The sequence below is a fragment of the Cucumis sativus genome, chromosome 2, assembly GCF_000004075.3.
Source record: "Cucumis sativus cultivar 9930 chromosome 2, Cucumber_9930_V3, whole genome shotgun sequence".
NCBI lineage: Eukaryota > Viridiplantae > Streptophyta > Magnoliopsida > Cucurbitales > Cucurbitaceae > Cucumis > Cucumis sativus.
The window spans coordinates 23,785,900-23,805,725 of NC_026656.2; the positions used below are offsets into that span (position 1 = coordinate 23,785,900).

Below are 19,826 nucleotides of genomic sequence, written 5' to 3' on the forward strand. Positions count from 1 at the left end.
GAGAGTTTTTAGATGTGGAACTAATAGTTTTTTAAAAATGTTATTTTTTAACGTTTTTTAAATATAAAAGATTTTATTGAATAACTTATACGAAATAAATTACTAAAGGTTCCTGTAAGGGTATTCTTTATTTGAAAGTTTAGAAGTATTTGATGCAAATTTGAAAACATGAACTTGTTGAAGAGTCCTATAACCAAATAGAATCGATATAGTACTCATAGACAAAACAAGAATAGAAGCTAACAAGGGCAAAGAAAATAAGAAGGTTTTGGCCCAAAGATAGCTCCCGATGCTGCAATGGCTCTGGGGGAAAGCTAGTTCAAGTCTAATCTCAAAACTAATAGCGTGTTCAACCGATCCTAGCATAGCTAATTATGGGACGTGTCTCATACATGCTATGACCCAAAGCATCAACATATGACTAAAATGGATTTAGAAGAAGATGCTTAGTCGAGGGTCACTCTAATCAAACACAAAATAGAACACGCCCCTTGGCTTGATAAGTTGTATATGCTTATCCTAAAAAGAAGCTGAAACTTTAGTCAATACAATCTAAGTCAATCACTCATATAAAAGTACTTTTTTTTTTAAATTCTTTGATACATTATTGTTTAGATTTGATTATCTAGTATTTCAATCATTTTTTTCATAACTTTTTATATTTGACTCACGATCTTAAATAATCAAACAACTGTTTGAAAAAGTAAAGAAAAATTGTAGAATGAGAGAAAAAGATGATGAAAAGAAAAAAAAAACAGAGAAAAAAGGCGATAGAAAAAAAATGACAAACTTAAAATACTTTAGAAAAATAGGTTTGTTATATTTATGAAAATTAACCTAAGTTCAGTATAACATTCTCTCGGCCTAATATCGAGGAAACTAGAATCGGAAAGAAACATAGTCATTCAAATTTAAATACTAATTAAAAAGAGCAACTATTTCAACCATGGTTATTAATGTTGCTTAAAACTTATGAAGTGAAATTTAATATATAGTGTATAGAGCACATGTTTTTAAATTTTTATTAGTTTTTCACACGTAAATATCCAAATTATATACGATAATATTTAAAGCTATATGTTGATTTTTAAGAGTTTTAAAATTGACTTTTTCCCATCAACCAACCTTGATTAAGAATATATATTTATAACATATATTATGGTAAAAATCGAACAATTTTATAATGGCCATAAATTATACTAATTAATTTTAAGTAATATAGTAATAGAGATTAAGTATGAAATTTAATTGATATTTCTTAGGTGACTTTTGAGGGCCACAAAACATCACAGTTCACATACTATCGTACATAATCCAAACTCGAAAAGAAATGTATAGTGATAATTTTATTTCAAACATTCCATACCACACTTAATCATTTTTAAAAAATAGTTGATAATTTTATTTTTGCATGGCAGAATAATAGAAAAGATTTAAGATTGATGTATATAGTAGAATGTACCCAAATTTCTTTCATTAGAAAGTTGAATGACTTCAAAGCAAATATCTTAAGCTCCATAGGCTAAATACTACTCTTTTGTAGTTTTCTTTTAACACAATATATTATGTGTATAATTTCCATGACATATGTTTTTAAAAATTTGTCATGTCAAACTATTTATAGAAATAACAAAAATAAAAATAAAAAATGTACGGATAAACTTTTGTCGTCTCTATCATTTATAAGTAAAGCTTTTAATATAATTCTATCCATATCTATTAGTGATATTTAAAATTTACTATAACTTGTAAATAATTTGATCTATTTAATTTGTCTATATTTAAAAGGTATATGATGTTTTACGTCTGAACTTGCAAAGTACTCAATTTTTTACCCAAATCTTAAATACAAGAAAAGAATCGAAACAGTTACATATATTTTCTTAAATTGACTTAGGGTCCGTTTGGATTGAATCAAGGACAAAATGTTTTTCAATAATATATTTCCTTTTCAAACACTACAAATATTTTTAAATAGATTTTTGACAAAATTAAACACTTTAGAAGCTCAACCAAATACACCCTTCAGATTTCGAGAATAATTTAAAGGCAGAGACGAAGTGAAAATGATGGAACAAATTAAAGTTGTATTTAATATTTATTATGCGAAAATTTTGAAATTATAAAATAATTTTCACATTTCGAGAGGGCTTCTCAATTGAAAACAAAACAATCTTAAAAATTCATAAACTTAAGATCTGTTAGCAAATAGTTTCCATTACTCTTTTCTTATTTTTTATTTGTTAAAATGTTGCATTTTTTACTATCTTTATTACCTGTTTTTTCATTTGTTATTCCTTTTTTTATGAAAAACAAAGAACTTACTTTGGTTACCATTTATTTTCTTTTAAATTTTTTAAATGAAAACATGTTAAGCTTTAATTTTCATAACAACACTTTTCTAAAATAGATATTTTTCCCCTAGAAAATATCATGAATTTTAGAAATTAAAAAAGTGATAAGCAGAACTTTTACTTACGTTTGGGAAAGAAATCCAAAACAAAAGTGAGGAAGAAAATTATCCTAATATAAATTATTTTAAACGACAAAATTGTTAAAAATAGGTATAAGTAAAGTAAAATATCGCAATCTACTTTTTGATACACTGTGATAAACTACTAGTATTTATTCAGTTGATTGCAATTTATCACAAACTATTGATGATAGACACATATATAGATAATAGTCTATCACAATATATTACCAATAGATGGTGATATTTTATTTTTTTTAGAAGGAAACTAGTGTCAAGAGAGAAAAGCTCCCGACACCGAATTTATTAGAACAATAAGGTCATACAAAGGGCTAGAGAGAAGCCCCAAGCTTTTAGAGAAAAGCAGGGAAGTTAAGAGCTAACGCACTAGAAGAGTAGTCTTTAAAAAGGTGGAGGCAGCTACACCACTGGCCGATAAAGTTACAACTATCTTCTCAAAGATAAACTAAACTACTTTGTTTATTGGTGAAAATTCTACCATTTCTTTCTGTCCAAATGGTCCAAAGGATAGCGACAGAAGCAATTGTGTTGATAATGTTCTTTCTAGTAGCACGATTCAAGTGCATAATGGAAGTAACGACAGCTTTTAGATCATTGAACGAATGATGAAATCCAGTTTTAACCTGTAAGATTTTCCAGAGAAAGCTAGCTGCTCTACAGTTTACCAATAAATGGTCATTTGTTTCACAGTGAGAGTGACACATGATGCATCAATTTGGATTGAGGCATGTTTTCCGTTGTCTTCTTTGAAGCTTATCCATTGTGTTGATACCTTCATGGAAAATGGACGACAGGAAAAATTTACATTTCTTTGGAATTGATAGTCTCCAAAGAGCTTTGAAAATCTGGTTGTCGACTCCATTATTTCCATTAGCGGAGAGATTTGAATAGTCTTTTTCACAAAAGCAGCGGTGAAGATGGCGATATTTTGTTATATTTATAAATATTTATATTCATTTGTAAACAATACAAACACTTACATTATATTTGTACAAAGTTTTAAAAATATATGTGAAAGAGAGAAAAAGATTGGATCACTTACCAAACTTTTGTGTAACTAAAAAGCTGAAATTAAAAACGAGAAAAACAAAAAACAGTAACTTTGTAACCACCACCCTTAGAATTGTACTTTTAACCCTAACCCATGCATTGAAACGTCTAAAACCCACAAAATGTTTTATTTTGTTTTGTATATTGTGAACTCTATATAAACCCACCATATTTCTCTTTAACATTCAGACCACATAACAAAGAAAAAATCAATATGGTGGCGGATCAAAACCAAAAAACCCAAGTTCTTATGGTCTCAGCTGCCTTACAAGGCCACTTAAACCCTCTTCTCAAATTTGCCAAATACCTTAACTCAAAAGGCATTCATGTCACCCTTGTCACCACCGAGCTTGCCCGCCACCGCATGTTGAAGCATGCCGCAGCAGCCACAAACCCTTTAATCAAACTCGAGTTCTTCTCGGACGGACTCGACGTTGATTTCAATAGAGAAAGCGACTACGACCTTTGGTTAGAGACCTTAAGAACAAAAGGGAGGGAGAATTTCTCAAACCTAATGACCAAACTATCCCAACACACGAAATTCTCTTGCTTAATCCTTCAACAATTTGTGCCGTGGTTCATCCCAGTAGCTAAAGAACACAACATCCCTTGCGCCGTGCTTTGGATCCAACCATGTGCTCTCTACTCAATCTACTACCGTTTCTTCAACAAACTCAACGATTTCTCCATCTTGCAAAACCCGGACCAATTGCTCGAATTACCGGGGCATCCATTGATGGAAATACAAGATATCCCTTCATTCATCCTCCCCAACATTCATCTTTGCTTCCAAAAGGTTCTCGCGGAGTTTTTCGCGTACTTGGAGGATGTGAAGTGGGTACTGGGGACTTCGTTTGAAGAGTTGGAGGAGGAGGTTTTGGGGGCGATGGTGGGGGATGGGATTCGGCCGACAGTTACGACAATTGGGCCGTTGGTGTCGAAGTTTTTGCTGGGGAAGAAAGAGGAGGAGGAGGAGGAGGAGAATGGGGTGAGTATGGATATGTGGAAGGCGGATGAAAGTTGTTTGAGGTGGTTGGATGGGAAAGAAATGGGATCGGTTGTTTATGTTTCATTTGGGAGTATTATTGTGTTGGGTCAAGAACAAGTTGATAATATTGCTATGGGTTTGTTGAATAGTGGGAAGCCGTTTCTTTGGGTTTTCAAACGAACCGGTGGTTCTAATGTTGAGTTGCCGTCTGGGTTTCTTGAAGCTGTGGGTGACAGAGGACTTGTTGTCAATTGGTGCTCCCAAGAACAGGTTTGCTTCCCTATTATTTATGATAATTTTTTCTAAATTATAAATCATAAATTTTAATTACTTTATTATAACTTTTTATAGAGATTAACTTTGAAATTTAATTAATATTTTTTTGGGTAACTATGATTGTTTGTTAAGAAAAAAGATACATTTAGGGTACATCTTCGGGTTAAACTCAATTTTTTGCATTGATCATTCATCACTTACAATTTATGGTGTGATAACTTTTTTTAAAACAATGAGTGAAATCCAGGATGTATACAGTATACTCATGTTTCTCTTTTCGGAGAGGTTTCTTGAGAAATAGCTACTACTTTTTGGAAGCTTTTTTAGAAGGAAAATATTTTACAAGTTGCTCCATCTACCATGTACCCCTTCTTCAACTCAACTAAAATTTTTCATCTCATAACTTGTTTTCTAATATTATAGAATGATTTTTTTTCGTGTAGAAGAATGATAGCTACCGAATTAGGTATAGTCGAGATTGCACGCAATCACTACTCTTTTTTAAAATAACACTGATATTTTGTGTCATGTATGTAGTTCTATTAGTTTTTGCTTTTTTTAAGAAAACATGTATTGTGTTTGGATGATAGATCAAATATAGAAATTAAATTTTAAGTTATTTTTAAATATATCATAATGAACAAAAATATTTTAAAATGTCATCAATATTGAAGAACACGGGTAGATTGTTATCAACAGCATCTATAATCAATGTCCATCTAACATCTATTAATGATAGATTATGAAATTTTGTATATTCATAAACAATTTGTTTGAATTATTCTAGTTAATTTTTTTATGCTCATAATTAGTTTCATTGTTCTTTTTTTTCTTACAAAATCAATTTTGTGAATGTCTAATATTTTGCTTTTTTTTCAATTAAAATCAGTAGAAAGTTTGTATCTATCAACATCCTATCAACAACAAACTATCAAATTTTGCTATATTTATAAATATTTTTAAAGATTTGTATGATACACGTAATTAGTTTCATTTTTGTTTTTGTTTTTTTTTTTTTTAAAGATTTGACAGATTTTCAATTAACATTTCTAGTTGTATCAATTTAACCCTCAAACTAATAAATGTATGAATTTAGACTATAAAATTTTTTAAGTGTACTTACATAATTATATCCATTTAAAACGGTTTATTATAATCGACAAGAGTTTTAATTGTTATAACTATTAGTTATGAATTTAAATTGATATAATCCTAAATATCATAGTTTAAATTGATATATTTATTAGTTTAAGGTTTAAATTAAGTTAAAAGTATAAATGGATATATTAATTTGCATGTCCAACATTCAATTTTCTTTTAATCCGTGGGAAAAGGGTTTGAATACACATTTTTGGTTTCTTGTTTTCAACTAATTAAAGAAACTTTAAAAGGAAACGAACTAAATGCTAAGCCTAGTTTTGTTTTCTTCTGAATTAAAACACACAAAGACACCACAGATTACCAAAACAATAATGTTGGGATTTGCCAACTTAAATTAACCTTCTATGGAAAAAATAAAAAAATTAATAAATGAGGGAGAAACAACCAAAATTTGAACCTAAAGAGTATTAATTATCAACGAAAATTAGAAAATGTCGAAAATATTTATAAGATATAACAAAATTTCATCATAAATGATAGATATTGACGTACAATAAGGTCATAAATATTTGAATTTATTTTACTATACTAGAAGATGATCTATTGAAAAGTAAGTATATAGTAATTTTAATGGTTTAAAATTAATTTAATATTTATTTTTGTACTGTTAAATGTAAATTTTTTAGTGGCAAAGTTTTCTTTTAGAAATATTTACCAAAATTGTTTGTGAATAGTTAAAAACGTGGTTCAGAGTGACATTAACATCTGAAAAAAAGTGATTATTTGTATATTGTTAACCAAAGGTTCTGAAGCACAAAGCTGTTGGATGCTTTCTAACTCATTGTGGGTGGAACTCGACGCAAGAGACGGTGGTCACTGGCGTACCGGTGATAGCGTTTCCCGAGTGGACGGATCAGCCAACGAATGCCAAATTGTTGACGGATGTTTTTAAGATGGGAGTGAGGATGAGAAAGGGAGATGATGGAATTGTTGGTCAAAAAGAGGTGGAGAGGTGCATCAAGGAGATCACAGAAGGCCCTGCCGCCAAGGCAATGTCGAAAAGGGCGGAAGAGTTGAAGGAGTCAGCCATAAAGGCGGTGGAGGATGGTGGTTCTTCTCACCGGAATCTTGAGAAGTTTATAGCTGACATTTTAGGTTAAAGGATGAACGAATAAGAGATCATGCAAATTTGAGTTGTGAATTTGCATGAACATGTATGCGTTTTCCTATCTGTCGTAATGTTGCCCTAAAAACCAGTGTTTGTTTTCTCCAATTTCGAAAGGTTTGTTACCAAATGAGGAGATGAACATTTATGAAAGATGAGAGATATATGAAATAAATCAATTACAATGGACAAACGAAAAAGAAGTTTGAATGGTAGGTTTATTTTTCTGAAATAGTTATAAAACTAGGTATACAAGATGATGGTTAGTTTTGAGAAATTATTATTGTTTTTATTAATAAAGTATCAGTATTATTGGTTTTGTATCTCAAATTTGACCCATGCTTGATCAAACAAGAGATTCCTGACTCGATCGAGGCCGTCCAACTTTGAAGGTATTTTCTAATATAGCAAAAAAAATTAAAATTATTTACGAAACATATCAAAGTTCTCTAATAATAAATAATGATAATTATTCGAACTACATGTAAGAATGAAATTCTCATAGCGGAAGCGTATGAACGTCGTGCAAATGGAATTCAATTTGAAACACAAAAAAAATTCAGAGAAAATTAACAACACCAAAGCCTAAATATATTTCTAAGAAGAAAAAGAATAATAATTCTAATCTTCGTAGAATCTCAAGAACACCAAGAATCTCTCAAGGACTCCTCGAATCCCAAAGAACATCACGAAGTCTTCCTTGTTACTTTCAAGGTGAAATCAACCGAGAGTTTATGGGGTTTCTGTGATTTTTGGTTTGGTGAAAGGGAAAAATTTTTAGAGAGATTTTTGGAGAGACATCGTCCAAATGGGGAGAAGAGAGATCACCATGGGGACTGTATCTTAACCATAACGATAAAGAGAGATGAAATCCTCCCTCTCCCTCTCGAAGTTATTCTATTATTTAAGATTATATTGATTGAAATAATATAAATTTAAACTATATTATATATCATGTAATATAAATTTTATACTATATCATATATAATATAACCAATGGTTTAGATCTCTCATATGATATATAGTTCTGATATGAATCAAATCCATATTAATTTTAACACATAATTTATTTATGAATCTTATTCGTACTATTATTATTATTTGAATCATATTCAAATATTAACTTCTCTCATACAAACTTTATATTATAATAAATTGAGTACATTATATTAACTGTATCATATACAATTTATTCTCTTTAATCAATTTGAATAATTCAAAAACAAAATAAATTTGATTCATATTTATCTGAGCTAACAAGGAAACCTCATGGACCTATAGATTGAAGCTCCAATGATATGAGATTAATTAATTGAACTTTTTAATTAAATTAATCTCTATTCATTAACTATCAGTCATTTCACTTAAGACTAATAGTTGCACTCTTCTTACTGTAGATATATTTTTATGTCCATTATATGTAATCAATCAATAGTGCAATAATCCTTCATAAATTGCTCATAAGTACAACCATGCCAAAAAGTTATTGTTTAGCCCCTATAGTTGCATCTCACTCTTTAAGTATCACTAATTCCTCTAATGAACAATAATTATAGTCTCATTATAACTGAACTCCTCTCAAACCAAGAGAGGGTGTGATGCCATATTGTTGAAGCACTGGAATCAACCCTTAAGAGAATAATTTCTCTACTTACTCTATTTATAGAGAAGAAGTGAATTCTTTCTTGTGTAGTTGTGTTTCCAGCTCCACAATTAGACAAATTCCCAAAATGGTAGGTATATTAAGTCGACGACATAGGACACTCTCACCCATGCAAATCAAATGATCCTCTTCATAGACAAGAGTTCACAACTTACTCAGGATTCAGATCAAGTCACCTATGGTCACCCGATGAAATGAAGTCTCAACTAGTAATGGTGTTAATAAAAGAGAATTTATTTCATGGTCGATTTTATACAAACTCTTTGTATATAGTATTTCCACTCTAATGTCTCAATATGAATGATTAAGATCAAATCATTTCTAACATTTAGAACAATTGTAACACCTACAAAGCAAGTTGTATTTGTACTGTCACCAAGATAAGGTATCCAACTTTATCCATCTACTACAGACCATTTAGGTTATCACTTAAACATGATCCACTTGTATATGTGCACATACATATTTAGGTTACCGAAGATAACCTTAGATGTTAGTTTATTAATTTTGTCGGTTAATGCAACTAAATGTCAAATAAAATAAAATACTTTATTTTGTTAGATAAATAAAATATTCATATAATATATACAATTACAAACTACAAGATCACGAGATTTAAGACATCAACCCCAACACATCATTTATAGCAATTACACCACGAGCCTACCATTTATTAATTCTTCAAATCAATAACACAATTAATAACAACAACAACAAACATATTTTCAAATATAAGAAAATGAACAAAAGTATTTATAAAATATAGTAAAATAATTTACATTTTGACAATAATAGACACTGATAATCACTGATAGATATCTATCAATATCTTATCATTGATAGAATTCGATAGAATATAATTCTATTGGATTGTATAAATTTTTCATTATTTAATAAAACCTGAAATCTTGATATATATATTTGCACCAATTTAATTAACAAATTACACATTTTTTTCCAAATAATAATAGTAGTAGTAAGCATTTGTTTTATTTTAAGCCTAACATGTCTAAAATCCTTTAACGTAAAAAAAAAATTCGCAAATGAAAATGTAATGTGAACATTTTGTTTATTTGTAAGCCTAAATCATACCAAATATATACTCTGACAGTTTGCATGTCTCTTGAGAACATATTCTCATTTCACATTCTTTTTATAAAAGTTCCAACAAAAAATTAGCTCAATTGTTGTCATTCAAGTAAACTAATCGTAACCATGAGATTCAAACCCCTGCCTAAAAAAAAGTTTCAAATGATATTCTTTTTAACATTTTTTTCTTTAGAAAAATCTAGAAGAAAAAGCGTATAAATGACTAGTTATACACTCACAAATGTCACAGAGATAACGCAAACAACAATTGTGATAAATGTATCACCAACAAGCAAAAGTAAAGAGAGAAAACACAAAAGTTGGTAACTCAGTAGAAACTTGTCGTTTTGATTGAAAACTATGACATCTTTAGGTCTTTGAATGCGTTGAAACATACATAACATTTTAACGTATATGAAAATTGTTTTGTGGGTCGGTTTTGAGAGTTAAAACACTTTACACATTTTTAGTTAGACTTTAATTTCAAAGTTGCACTTGAGATTTATTCATTGTAATGTACTTTTTACAGGTTTGTGTAGTTTGAAGGAGCGAAGAATGACTATTTTTTTTAGACTTTATGACTAACCTAATCATTTTTTGTGTATTTAATATTTTTTTGTTTATTTTGGTATGCCAAAATGAAATTTAATATAGCTCTAGAAATTTAGCACACCAGAAGAACTATTGTTTCTTATATTTTTACAAATTGTTGAATTATGGATTATCATATTTGACAAAATTTTATTGGTTGGAAATATATTCATTTTCAAATTATTGGTTTCAGTATTCAATATATTTTGTTATAGGTAGGAAATCCATTCTATATTTGAAATTTTAATTTATAAGTATTCAATATTAATTATAAATGTGAAAAAATTAAAATTGTTTTTGTCACGTTCTTTATGTAACTAGAAATATGTTGACAATTAGAAAGCTCTAGCAACATTTAGTGTGTGGACAAAAAAGAAACAAATATTAATTACCAACAAATTTAGCTTGGAAAGAATTTTTTTTGTCGAAAAAAATCTTTTCTGTCCGCAAAAATAGTTTTTGCCTATGAAACAAACGTAACTAGAAAGTTTATTTTGCAGATGTGATGATGATCGTAGGTAAAAGTATCTTTTTTCCGGCGTTTTTTTCATGGACAGAAAATGTATTATTGCCAATTGGACGTTTTTTTTTTCGTGACTAAAAAATGTAATTTTGCCAATGTGAAGATAATCGTGGACAAAAATATCTTTCTGCCAACGTATTTTACGTGGCCAGAATTACATGGACGGATTTATTAACGGGCAAGGGGGGCACGTGCCCCCCTCACATTCATGGTTTTTGTATTTTAATATTAGTTTTGAAGTGTCAAATTATAATATATCTCAAAAAATGTGTATTTTATTGTATTTTATCTTTTGTACGGTGGTTGTGCCCTTCCTTTGAAATCTCTAAGTCTTAGGATCAAAACTCATTCACTACAATTTTTTTTTTGTTAATCGTGCACCCTATATATAATTTCTTTTTTGGCCACGATTTTATTTTGCATCAGCATTTCTACCCATGCAAAAAACCGTGGATAGAAGCTCTATCAATAATTTTCATAAGAATTGCCCACATTTTTCTGCGTCGGCAAAGACGAAAAATCAATTCTTGTAGTGATTTCTTTTTTTAATTTTGTAGGTAATTTCTTTTTTGAATTACAAATTCAACTAGTAATGTCATGCATGTCTGTTTTCAAAATGTAAAAATGAAAATTGAACCTAGGTTAGAAGACTAATTTATTATTAGGTCAACTAATGATATTAATATAAATCTAGTTTATATATATTATATAATTAGAGGGCTCGAGCCTCTTGAACCTTAACTAAATTCGTCCATGAATTTGCAAACTATGCAAAAAAAATATATATATAAGTTTGTTTTCTATTGAGACTACAACTAAAGTTTCACATTAATTGATTGGAAAAAAACGGAAGATTATTTGTTATATAAGCGAGGGACGATATTTTTATTGGTACGCATTAACAACTTTCAATTTTCGCAATGAGTGTTCATGATATGACAACGATATAACTATAAAAGGAAACATTCACAAATCTATATTAATTAGACTTTGCTATATGAAAATTTACTTGAAAGAGTTGCCAAATATCTCAATTTGACCTATGTGACAACAAACAAGTTTTCATTTTCATTTAACCATTTTCTAAGAGTTTGACGTTCAAAATGTCACATTTTAAATTACAAGCATCTAAGTAGATTAAAAAAAATTATATTATGATCAAATAAAGTCTAAGGCTTTTTCTAGTTCAACACTGAGTGCAGGAGGATTTGTACATTTGACTCTAAGAAATGTAATAAATGTAATATATGCTCCTTTTCGCAATAGAATAAAAAAATTTAGTTAACGAAGCATTTGGCAGGCATGTTTGGAATCTCAAGCTTGAAAATTGTTACACTTTGGAGATTAAGTTTGTGGCTTTAGGTAGCCTATGTTTGAAACCCTGTTTGAGGTTAATGTTTAAAGTTTATGAAGTTTGATTTTAAGAGAAGCCTTTAAAGACTCAAAAAGAAAAAATATATATAAGAGAACATGAGTCGAATTTAAACATCATTATTAACATAACTAAAATAATCTAAAATGGTAATAAGAAAAGATGCATTGATCATAGTTTTGCCAATGGTTGAGCTACAATATGTAACACCTGTCTAAGCTCAATCGATCCTTTATTCCAAATATCTTTTGCATATTAATATTTGGATGGTTGAAAGTATATGCTATAATAAATATCACAACTTTGTGAGGAAAAACCCTAAATAGCTCAATCACTCTTGCAATTGGTGAAAATGTATAGCCAAGACTGCATAATTAAAGTTAGATATCAGTTATTAATTGAAGTTAAAATAAAATAGAAGCCAAGAATGACCATTAATTACTTCTCTTACTTTTCTTCAATCATTTTAAGGGATATTTCAATCTTCTGTGCCCAAGCAAGCAAAGCACATCTCTTAGGGACCCATTCAAATAACTCTCTCAACTCAAAATTCAACTACAAAACTTCTCACATACTCTATCTCACTCCAATCAGTAATTTTAAAATGATTAAAATCATTTTTAAAAATATTTAAAATTATTTAAAACTAAGTTAATTTTTTATTTTATATTTTTCAAGTTCAGTTTTATTTATATATAACGGAGTAAATTTAAACATGTAAAAAGTATTTAACTAAAAACACTTTGAAACATAACTTAGAGGAGTATAAATGTGAACAACTCATTATTAAGATATAGAGAAAGGGGAAGGAAATAAGAAAGCACACTAAAAATCATAATCAACTATGAATTTTACCTAACCATAATTATGATACATTTATTTCTTTTTTGTTTTATATACCAATTTTCCCACATGCTTTTATGTACAGCCTCAAAATTCCACTTCTGATTCCCAATTAGCTGATGCAAAAGTTGGGAAACCATTTGTTTGCCAGTTGCTTTCATCCATGCCTATATACACGCTTTGTATATCTATATTTTGTTCTCTTACAAAATTTTCCTAATTTTATGTTTATAACAAAATTGTGTAATACCCAAAAAGAGATTCATTTATTTGTCATATATATATACTCCAATAATACTCAGGTTAAAGTTAAGTAACTTGTTGTGGTTGATAATAATAGATGTTATAGGCCAATTTTTTAACCGAGAATCACGAGCTCAAAAAGATAAAAGAAATGTAAGAAATGGGCCAATGAGCTAAGGGACAAAGAAAAGGAGAGGTGTTAGACTAGAACGACCCAACCTACCATCCTTAGCTAAGCCTGAGGTGAGATAGGCCATTTCGCCCACCTTGGCTTCAGAGGTTGAGGCCAAGGTGGAGATTTTTTCATCCAAAAGGATTTGGTTTTGTGAGATCATGGTCCAAATACCCTTTGAGGGGTTCAAATCGAGCTTTCCTAATTTTCTTTAGGGTGTTCTCTAAAGTTTTTGAGTTAGCCAATTGGTGCTTTGAGGTGTTGCACGTGAGTCCTCTAAACTGCTTTATGAAGGTTCTTCGATGAGTTCTTTAGGGTTATCCTTAGTTCTTCAAGCTCCCATATAGGTCTTTGGTTGATCCACTTGGTCCAGTCTCTTAAAACCATGAGTGCCCTATATATGCTCACCCATTTTGGACCCTCTCTATCTCCATTAATAATTTACCCAATAACAATATGTATAAAAAAATATATATTATCCTTGTCATTGACATGGTAATAATATTAAACATGAAAGAATGTAGAGAACACCCTAAAGAAAATTAGGAAAGTTTTCGAGCTTTCCATTTTTTCTTGATTTTTTAAAATATTGATAAAAAAAAAATGGATCACAAACATAAAAATTTGTGGGGAAAATGTAATGTACCTTCATAAAGGTTAATTTTAAAATTAAAAAATAATACAAAAACTAAATAATTATGGAATGAAACCTCAATTTTAACACTTTGGTAAAGTTTTAGCCAATTTAAATATGTTTGGAGCTCAAAAATATACAATAGAAAGGTGTATATACTAATTCTAATGGATATCTTTTATCGATTTTTTAGGTATAAATAGTTTTTTTTTTTTAATAATATTATTATTATTTGAAAAACCCGAATTCTAATATCATGAAACATGAAACATGAGTCATGATCAATCTATGAAATTGGTATAACCTAAAGCATCTTTTTTCTTTTCAATTTTTTGGAAAACAAGAGTTGTAAGCTAATGAAGTTTTAATTTGAGTGGTAAAAGAAAATGACATATGACCTAACTGAAAAATATAAAAGAATTAAGAATGCATAGTTTGTTGGGAATATATATATATATATGCATGGCATGGCTCCACTCCTTTGACAAATCCAATATAATTTGTTGGGTTTAGTGAGAATATTATTATTTTCCAAAAAAGAAAATGGAACTTTGAGAAATTTATATCACTTTTCCAACCTTAGTTTCTAAAATGTTTGTCTTTCTTTGTTTCATACACATTATGCCAAATTACCAAACACCTTTTGGGCTGGTCTCTATCATTGTAATCACCTCCCCCACTTACATCCTTATTTCTTTAATATACATCATTTTTATTTTATACCTTTTGCTTCCTTCTAGTTATATACCATATCTTATTTAATTTAAACATATACAATATCATCTTTATTATAATTTGGATAATCATTTTTGTTAACTAACTTACTTTTTCTTTTCTTTATGTAAGAATAATATTACTTCAACTTACAAAGTGCATATTACCTTTCAATATATAGAATCGCTCTAATAATTATAATAATAATAATGTCAATCAAGACTTTAAAATTAGGGTTAAATAAAGGGGTGTTTTAATAAATAGAACAAACCCGCTGCATATATTTATATTATATAAAACAATTTCAAACACGAAAAAAGTTCACACGCTCACAATAGAAAATTTAAAAAATGTTCGTGATTAATTGACATTCATCATTATATTTGGAAAACGATCTTTTAGATTTGACTATTCTTTCCTATACAACAGTTTAATGATTTTTTTCAAGATTTTTTTGGTACGCAATCGTTTAGATTTGACACACAATCGTTTAATTTAATCATTTAAATTTGTTCGTTTAAATTTTGGTAGTCAAATCTGGACAATTTTTTTTGTATGCGTTTAGATTTTGCACACAATCGTTTACAGAGAATATTTTTTTAAAAAAATTGCAGAGAATAGAAAAATACAGTGGAAAGAAAAAATATCTCTGAAGAGGAAAAAAAAATGGTATAAGAAAAGAGAAGAAAAACAATGATAAGAAAGAACAAACGTGAATTTTTTTAAATAAATAGTAATTAAGTTTCCTGAGCTTTTACAATTTGTGATGCAAGTCGTAAATATTTTATCTATTTATTTTATTTACGAAAGCTAATCTAAATAAATGGGGACGAAAAAATTATATTAATATAGACTAAGTTTTTGCCTTCTAATTATTTACTTTTTTTTAATATGAAGAAGGTGGTTTATTTTAATTTAATACGTATTTAATTTTCTCTCTTTAACGAAATAACCTATCATCTTTATGTTTTTTTATGGAAAAATTGATTCAATCTTTTTGTTATTGATACCTATTATTAAAATATCATTTGAAATTTATTTAAAAAATGTGGTTCTTTCAATTTTTTTTTTATTTTCCAATGTATTTTATATGCTTATCACCCAAACATGATCGATTGTTAACGAACAAACATTGATGGAATTTTATTACTTGAGTGTGAAATTTATTTTAGTAATTTGTTTGGTTTATATTAATATCCTTCTCTATAATTAGTTAGGGTTGTAATCCATTTGTTTTGTTTTAATTGATGACTATAATTTTTTAGTAATTGTTTATAGTTGAAAAATAATTAATTGTTAAAGTAGAAAGTCTATATTAATACATTAATTTAACAATTTGATTGATAGAATTTTTTTTAAAAAAAAATTAATGTTGCAAGACCTAGATGCGTCGATTTCGAGTTAGTTGTCGTCGTCGACTTTGTACTCTTTGTTGCTCTAGTCTCTCTTGATTCTCTAGTTTTTGTTGGTCCTTTGGTTATTCGAGTATCATTGCAGGCGCTTCGAGTATAAATATTATTTATGCTCTCTACGATCACGATCGTGTCCATACATGTATGAAGATGATGAATCGGTCCCTAAATCATAATGTCTTTGCCCAAAGTTGGACAATAATGGACCAACCTCTAAATTATGATATCCTATTCTTAAGTTTGACAATTGATCAACTCCTGAATCATTATATTCTATTTCAAATGTTGGCATCATCATCATTGAACTAACATAACCAGTCCCATTCTGTGTTTGTGTCATAGGAGGCACTTCTTTCACGTGCTGGTCTACTTCTTCTAACTGAGGCTCTTGCACTCGAGCACATTTTCTTTGAACAGGTGCAAGTACAATGAGTACATCGTACATATAGTGTATATTCTACATGTATAGCTCGTTATCATTGCATATAGAAAAAATGTATTTGGTGGAAAATTAGTTTAGGTATTTTGCAAAAATATTTTGTGATTTTGCAAATATAGCAAAAATAATAAAACGCATGCTTTTATATGTATGGGTTGGGCTTTATATTTTGTCATTTTCGCAAATAATAAAGTATGTGTGTTTTCTATAGACTTAATTATTATAACTTGTTTTGTCATTTTTACAAGTGTCTCTTACATATATATCTAGGACATGTGATGGATCATATGCAACATCATGAAGTATATTATTGTTCGATCTCTGTGAAATATTCAAATAGATTAGAAGATATTCAAATTAAATTTATATTAAAAATAATTAGACAGTATGTAAACATGTACCAAATTACCCACATCAACTCCCGATCAAGTGATATTAGACCTCGTAATATTTTTATACCAATGAATAATGTATTCCTGAGTTACAACCATATCAAATTGTCCAACTAAAGACCCCATAGCAATAAATCTTCTGTGACTTAATTTAGTCATCACATTACCAAGCGTGCAACTTTATCAGACCAATCGGTATTTCTTCAGGTCAATGTTGTGTAAAAGTGATTTAGTATTACAATCAAGTGTGACATCTTGTTTGATACTGTAATGATCCAACTTTTCTGAACTAAACTGTGGTCATTATTTAATAAAACAACACTTTTAAAGTTTAAAAACAAAGAAAGTTGAACAAGTTTATTAGATAAAATGTAAAATAAAAAATCTAAAAAAACAAATGTTTGACAAACCAAATAAAATAAAGCTACCAAAGAAAACCTAATTCAGGTTCTGCCCAATTCATTAAAAAAAAGTAAAGTATTTACAAACTTTAAAACGTCTAACAATCATGACACGAAAAGTCATCAAAACTCATAAAACATGGAAAACGTGAAAACCAACGAAAGCATAAACATAGGAGTTTATATCACGAGTCCAACTTCTTGTCACCCATCAACTTTCTCTTGTCCTTACATTTGCTTGAAAAGTTAAACATAGAAAAAAGTGAGTATATAATTAGTATACCAATAAGGGATCCACTACTAACCCGATTAGGGAAATGGTTAATTTTATTATAATTTTTTTATTAATAAATATTTATTTAATGAATACAATAATTGTTGATATATAGTAGTACTTATAAAAAACTTTTGCACTTTTTTATTTTAGCGCCTACAATAATTTAGGAAGAGACATCTGAATAAGAGAGATTCTGAATACATAAAAGTATAGTCGTTAATAAAAACTTAAAAGAATTGAAAGTTACTATCTATACCAAAATATGCATCATTCTTATTGGTGACTAGAACTTTCAAAGTTAAGTCTACCTAGTTAGGAGCAATCTTACTTTGGAAGAACTCTTGAAAGTTTTCCATAAATATAGTATAATTTATCATAGTGATAGTCTTTTATCGCTAATAAAATTCAATTAATATAGACTCTTACTAACGATATAATCTATTAATAATAGATTTTAAGAGATCCCAATTTTACTCTATATGCTATAACTGCAAAATTAATTTTGAAGAATACTTTTGCCAGTTGTTCTTATTGAAAAAAAAAAAGTTTTCTTTGAAAATGCAAGAGTTAATTGCACATCATCTAACACTTCTTCCCCTTGTTTACTTAAATGAATTTAAACAAAGCAAACAAAAGAATTGCAATTATGGTAAAAGAGAAATTGCTAGTTGGATGACAGATGCTTATGGCAGAAATTGAGAGAAGAACTTCTAAGAAATTGAGGCCACTAACAAGAGATCAATGATAAATCATTTTCTTAGTTATTATTCCACTGAACCTCATTTGTTTGTTGTCCTGTTGAACTACCAATTGAATACTCTTTCATTGAAATGTGACTATCAATATCCCTATGGAGCATTCAAAGTTTTCCATAAATAGTTCCTAGGAAAATTCATATATATATTGGTACAAAAAAAACATCATATATCCATACGGTGTATCAAACACTTAGATTTAAAAATGAGACTTATTTGTTCACCTTTATTTATTACAAATCATAAACGACATTGAAGTTCATGTTTGTTAAGGAGTATTTGCAAATATAGCAACTAGATCTAAAGTTTTAATCAATATAGTATACGATGCAAAATGTACAAGTACAGGAAAAGTCTATCTATTAGCAATAACGCCTATCACCGGTAGAACCTGATTAGCTCTAGAATCTATATTATTATACCTAAATAATTTGAAATTTTATTTCATTAGAATTTTGATATCATAATATATTTTTAAAAGAAATTGTAAAAAAAGAGTCTATCATACATTAGCTAGATATGGGACAAAAAGATCACATCATTTGGCTAAGTATGTGTGGCCAACCACCAAGGTGCTCTCCCATTTGGGACCATATATATGACCTACGACTACTTTGCTGTGGTCCTTTCAAGTTTCATACAAATACTTCAATTCCAACTTTATTATTAGACTTAAACTTGACCCATTAAAAACTTCAAAGGCCACACTTTTTAAATTTTGAATTAAACGTGGAATCGGTTGATGAACCACCAAATGTTCCAACTATGATCATCTAATTGGGATTTTAAGATCATATTTGCATGTTTGGACCCTTCTTCATCTAAATAATGAATTCAAACGATTTAGGGTTTTAAAAGTAAACCTTTTATTGATTTTACGACGAGATTATATGATTTCCTTAAACATGTTTATAAACTTACAAACTATGTTTTAGATCATTCGATACAATTAAAGTTGTACAAATGTGTTATAGAGAAATAGCATAATTAGAACCTATTCTATTCATAGTATGAATAAAGGAACCTCCTTTTCTTTTTTGGGTTTTGAGATTAAAATGAAGTAAAGTAGTTGATCTAATTGAATTTAGGTGAAGATAATGTATGTCAATTTCAGTATTTAAGAATAGCAATTCCATAGGTAAATCCTAAATGTCAAAGACAACATGTTCTTATATATATATAAAATAAATTGAAATTAAATAGATGGTGGTTGAGGAGGTACAAACCCTAAC

At 28.9% G+C, this 19,826-nt stretch overlaps 1 protein-coding gene across 1 annotated transcript; it reads left to right on the forward strand.

Annotated features, from left to right (window-relative positions):
- Positions 1-3,794: 3,794 nt before the first annotated feature.
- Positions 3,795-7,251, forward strand: LOC101203684 (UDP-glycosyltransferase 84B2). The gene is made up of 2 exons (XM_004151869.3): positions 3,795-4,802; positions 6,713-7,251. Exons 1-2 carry the CDS (start codon positions 3,795-3,797, stop codon positions 7,067-7,069), a joined length of 1,365 nt encoding a protein of 454 aa, XP_004151917.2. The 3' UTR covers positions 7,070-7,251.
- The last annotated feature ends 12,575 nt before the right edge of the window (positions 7,252-19,826 follow it).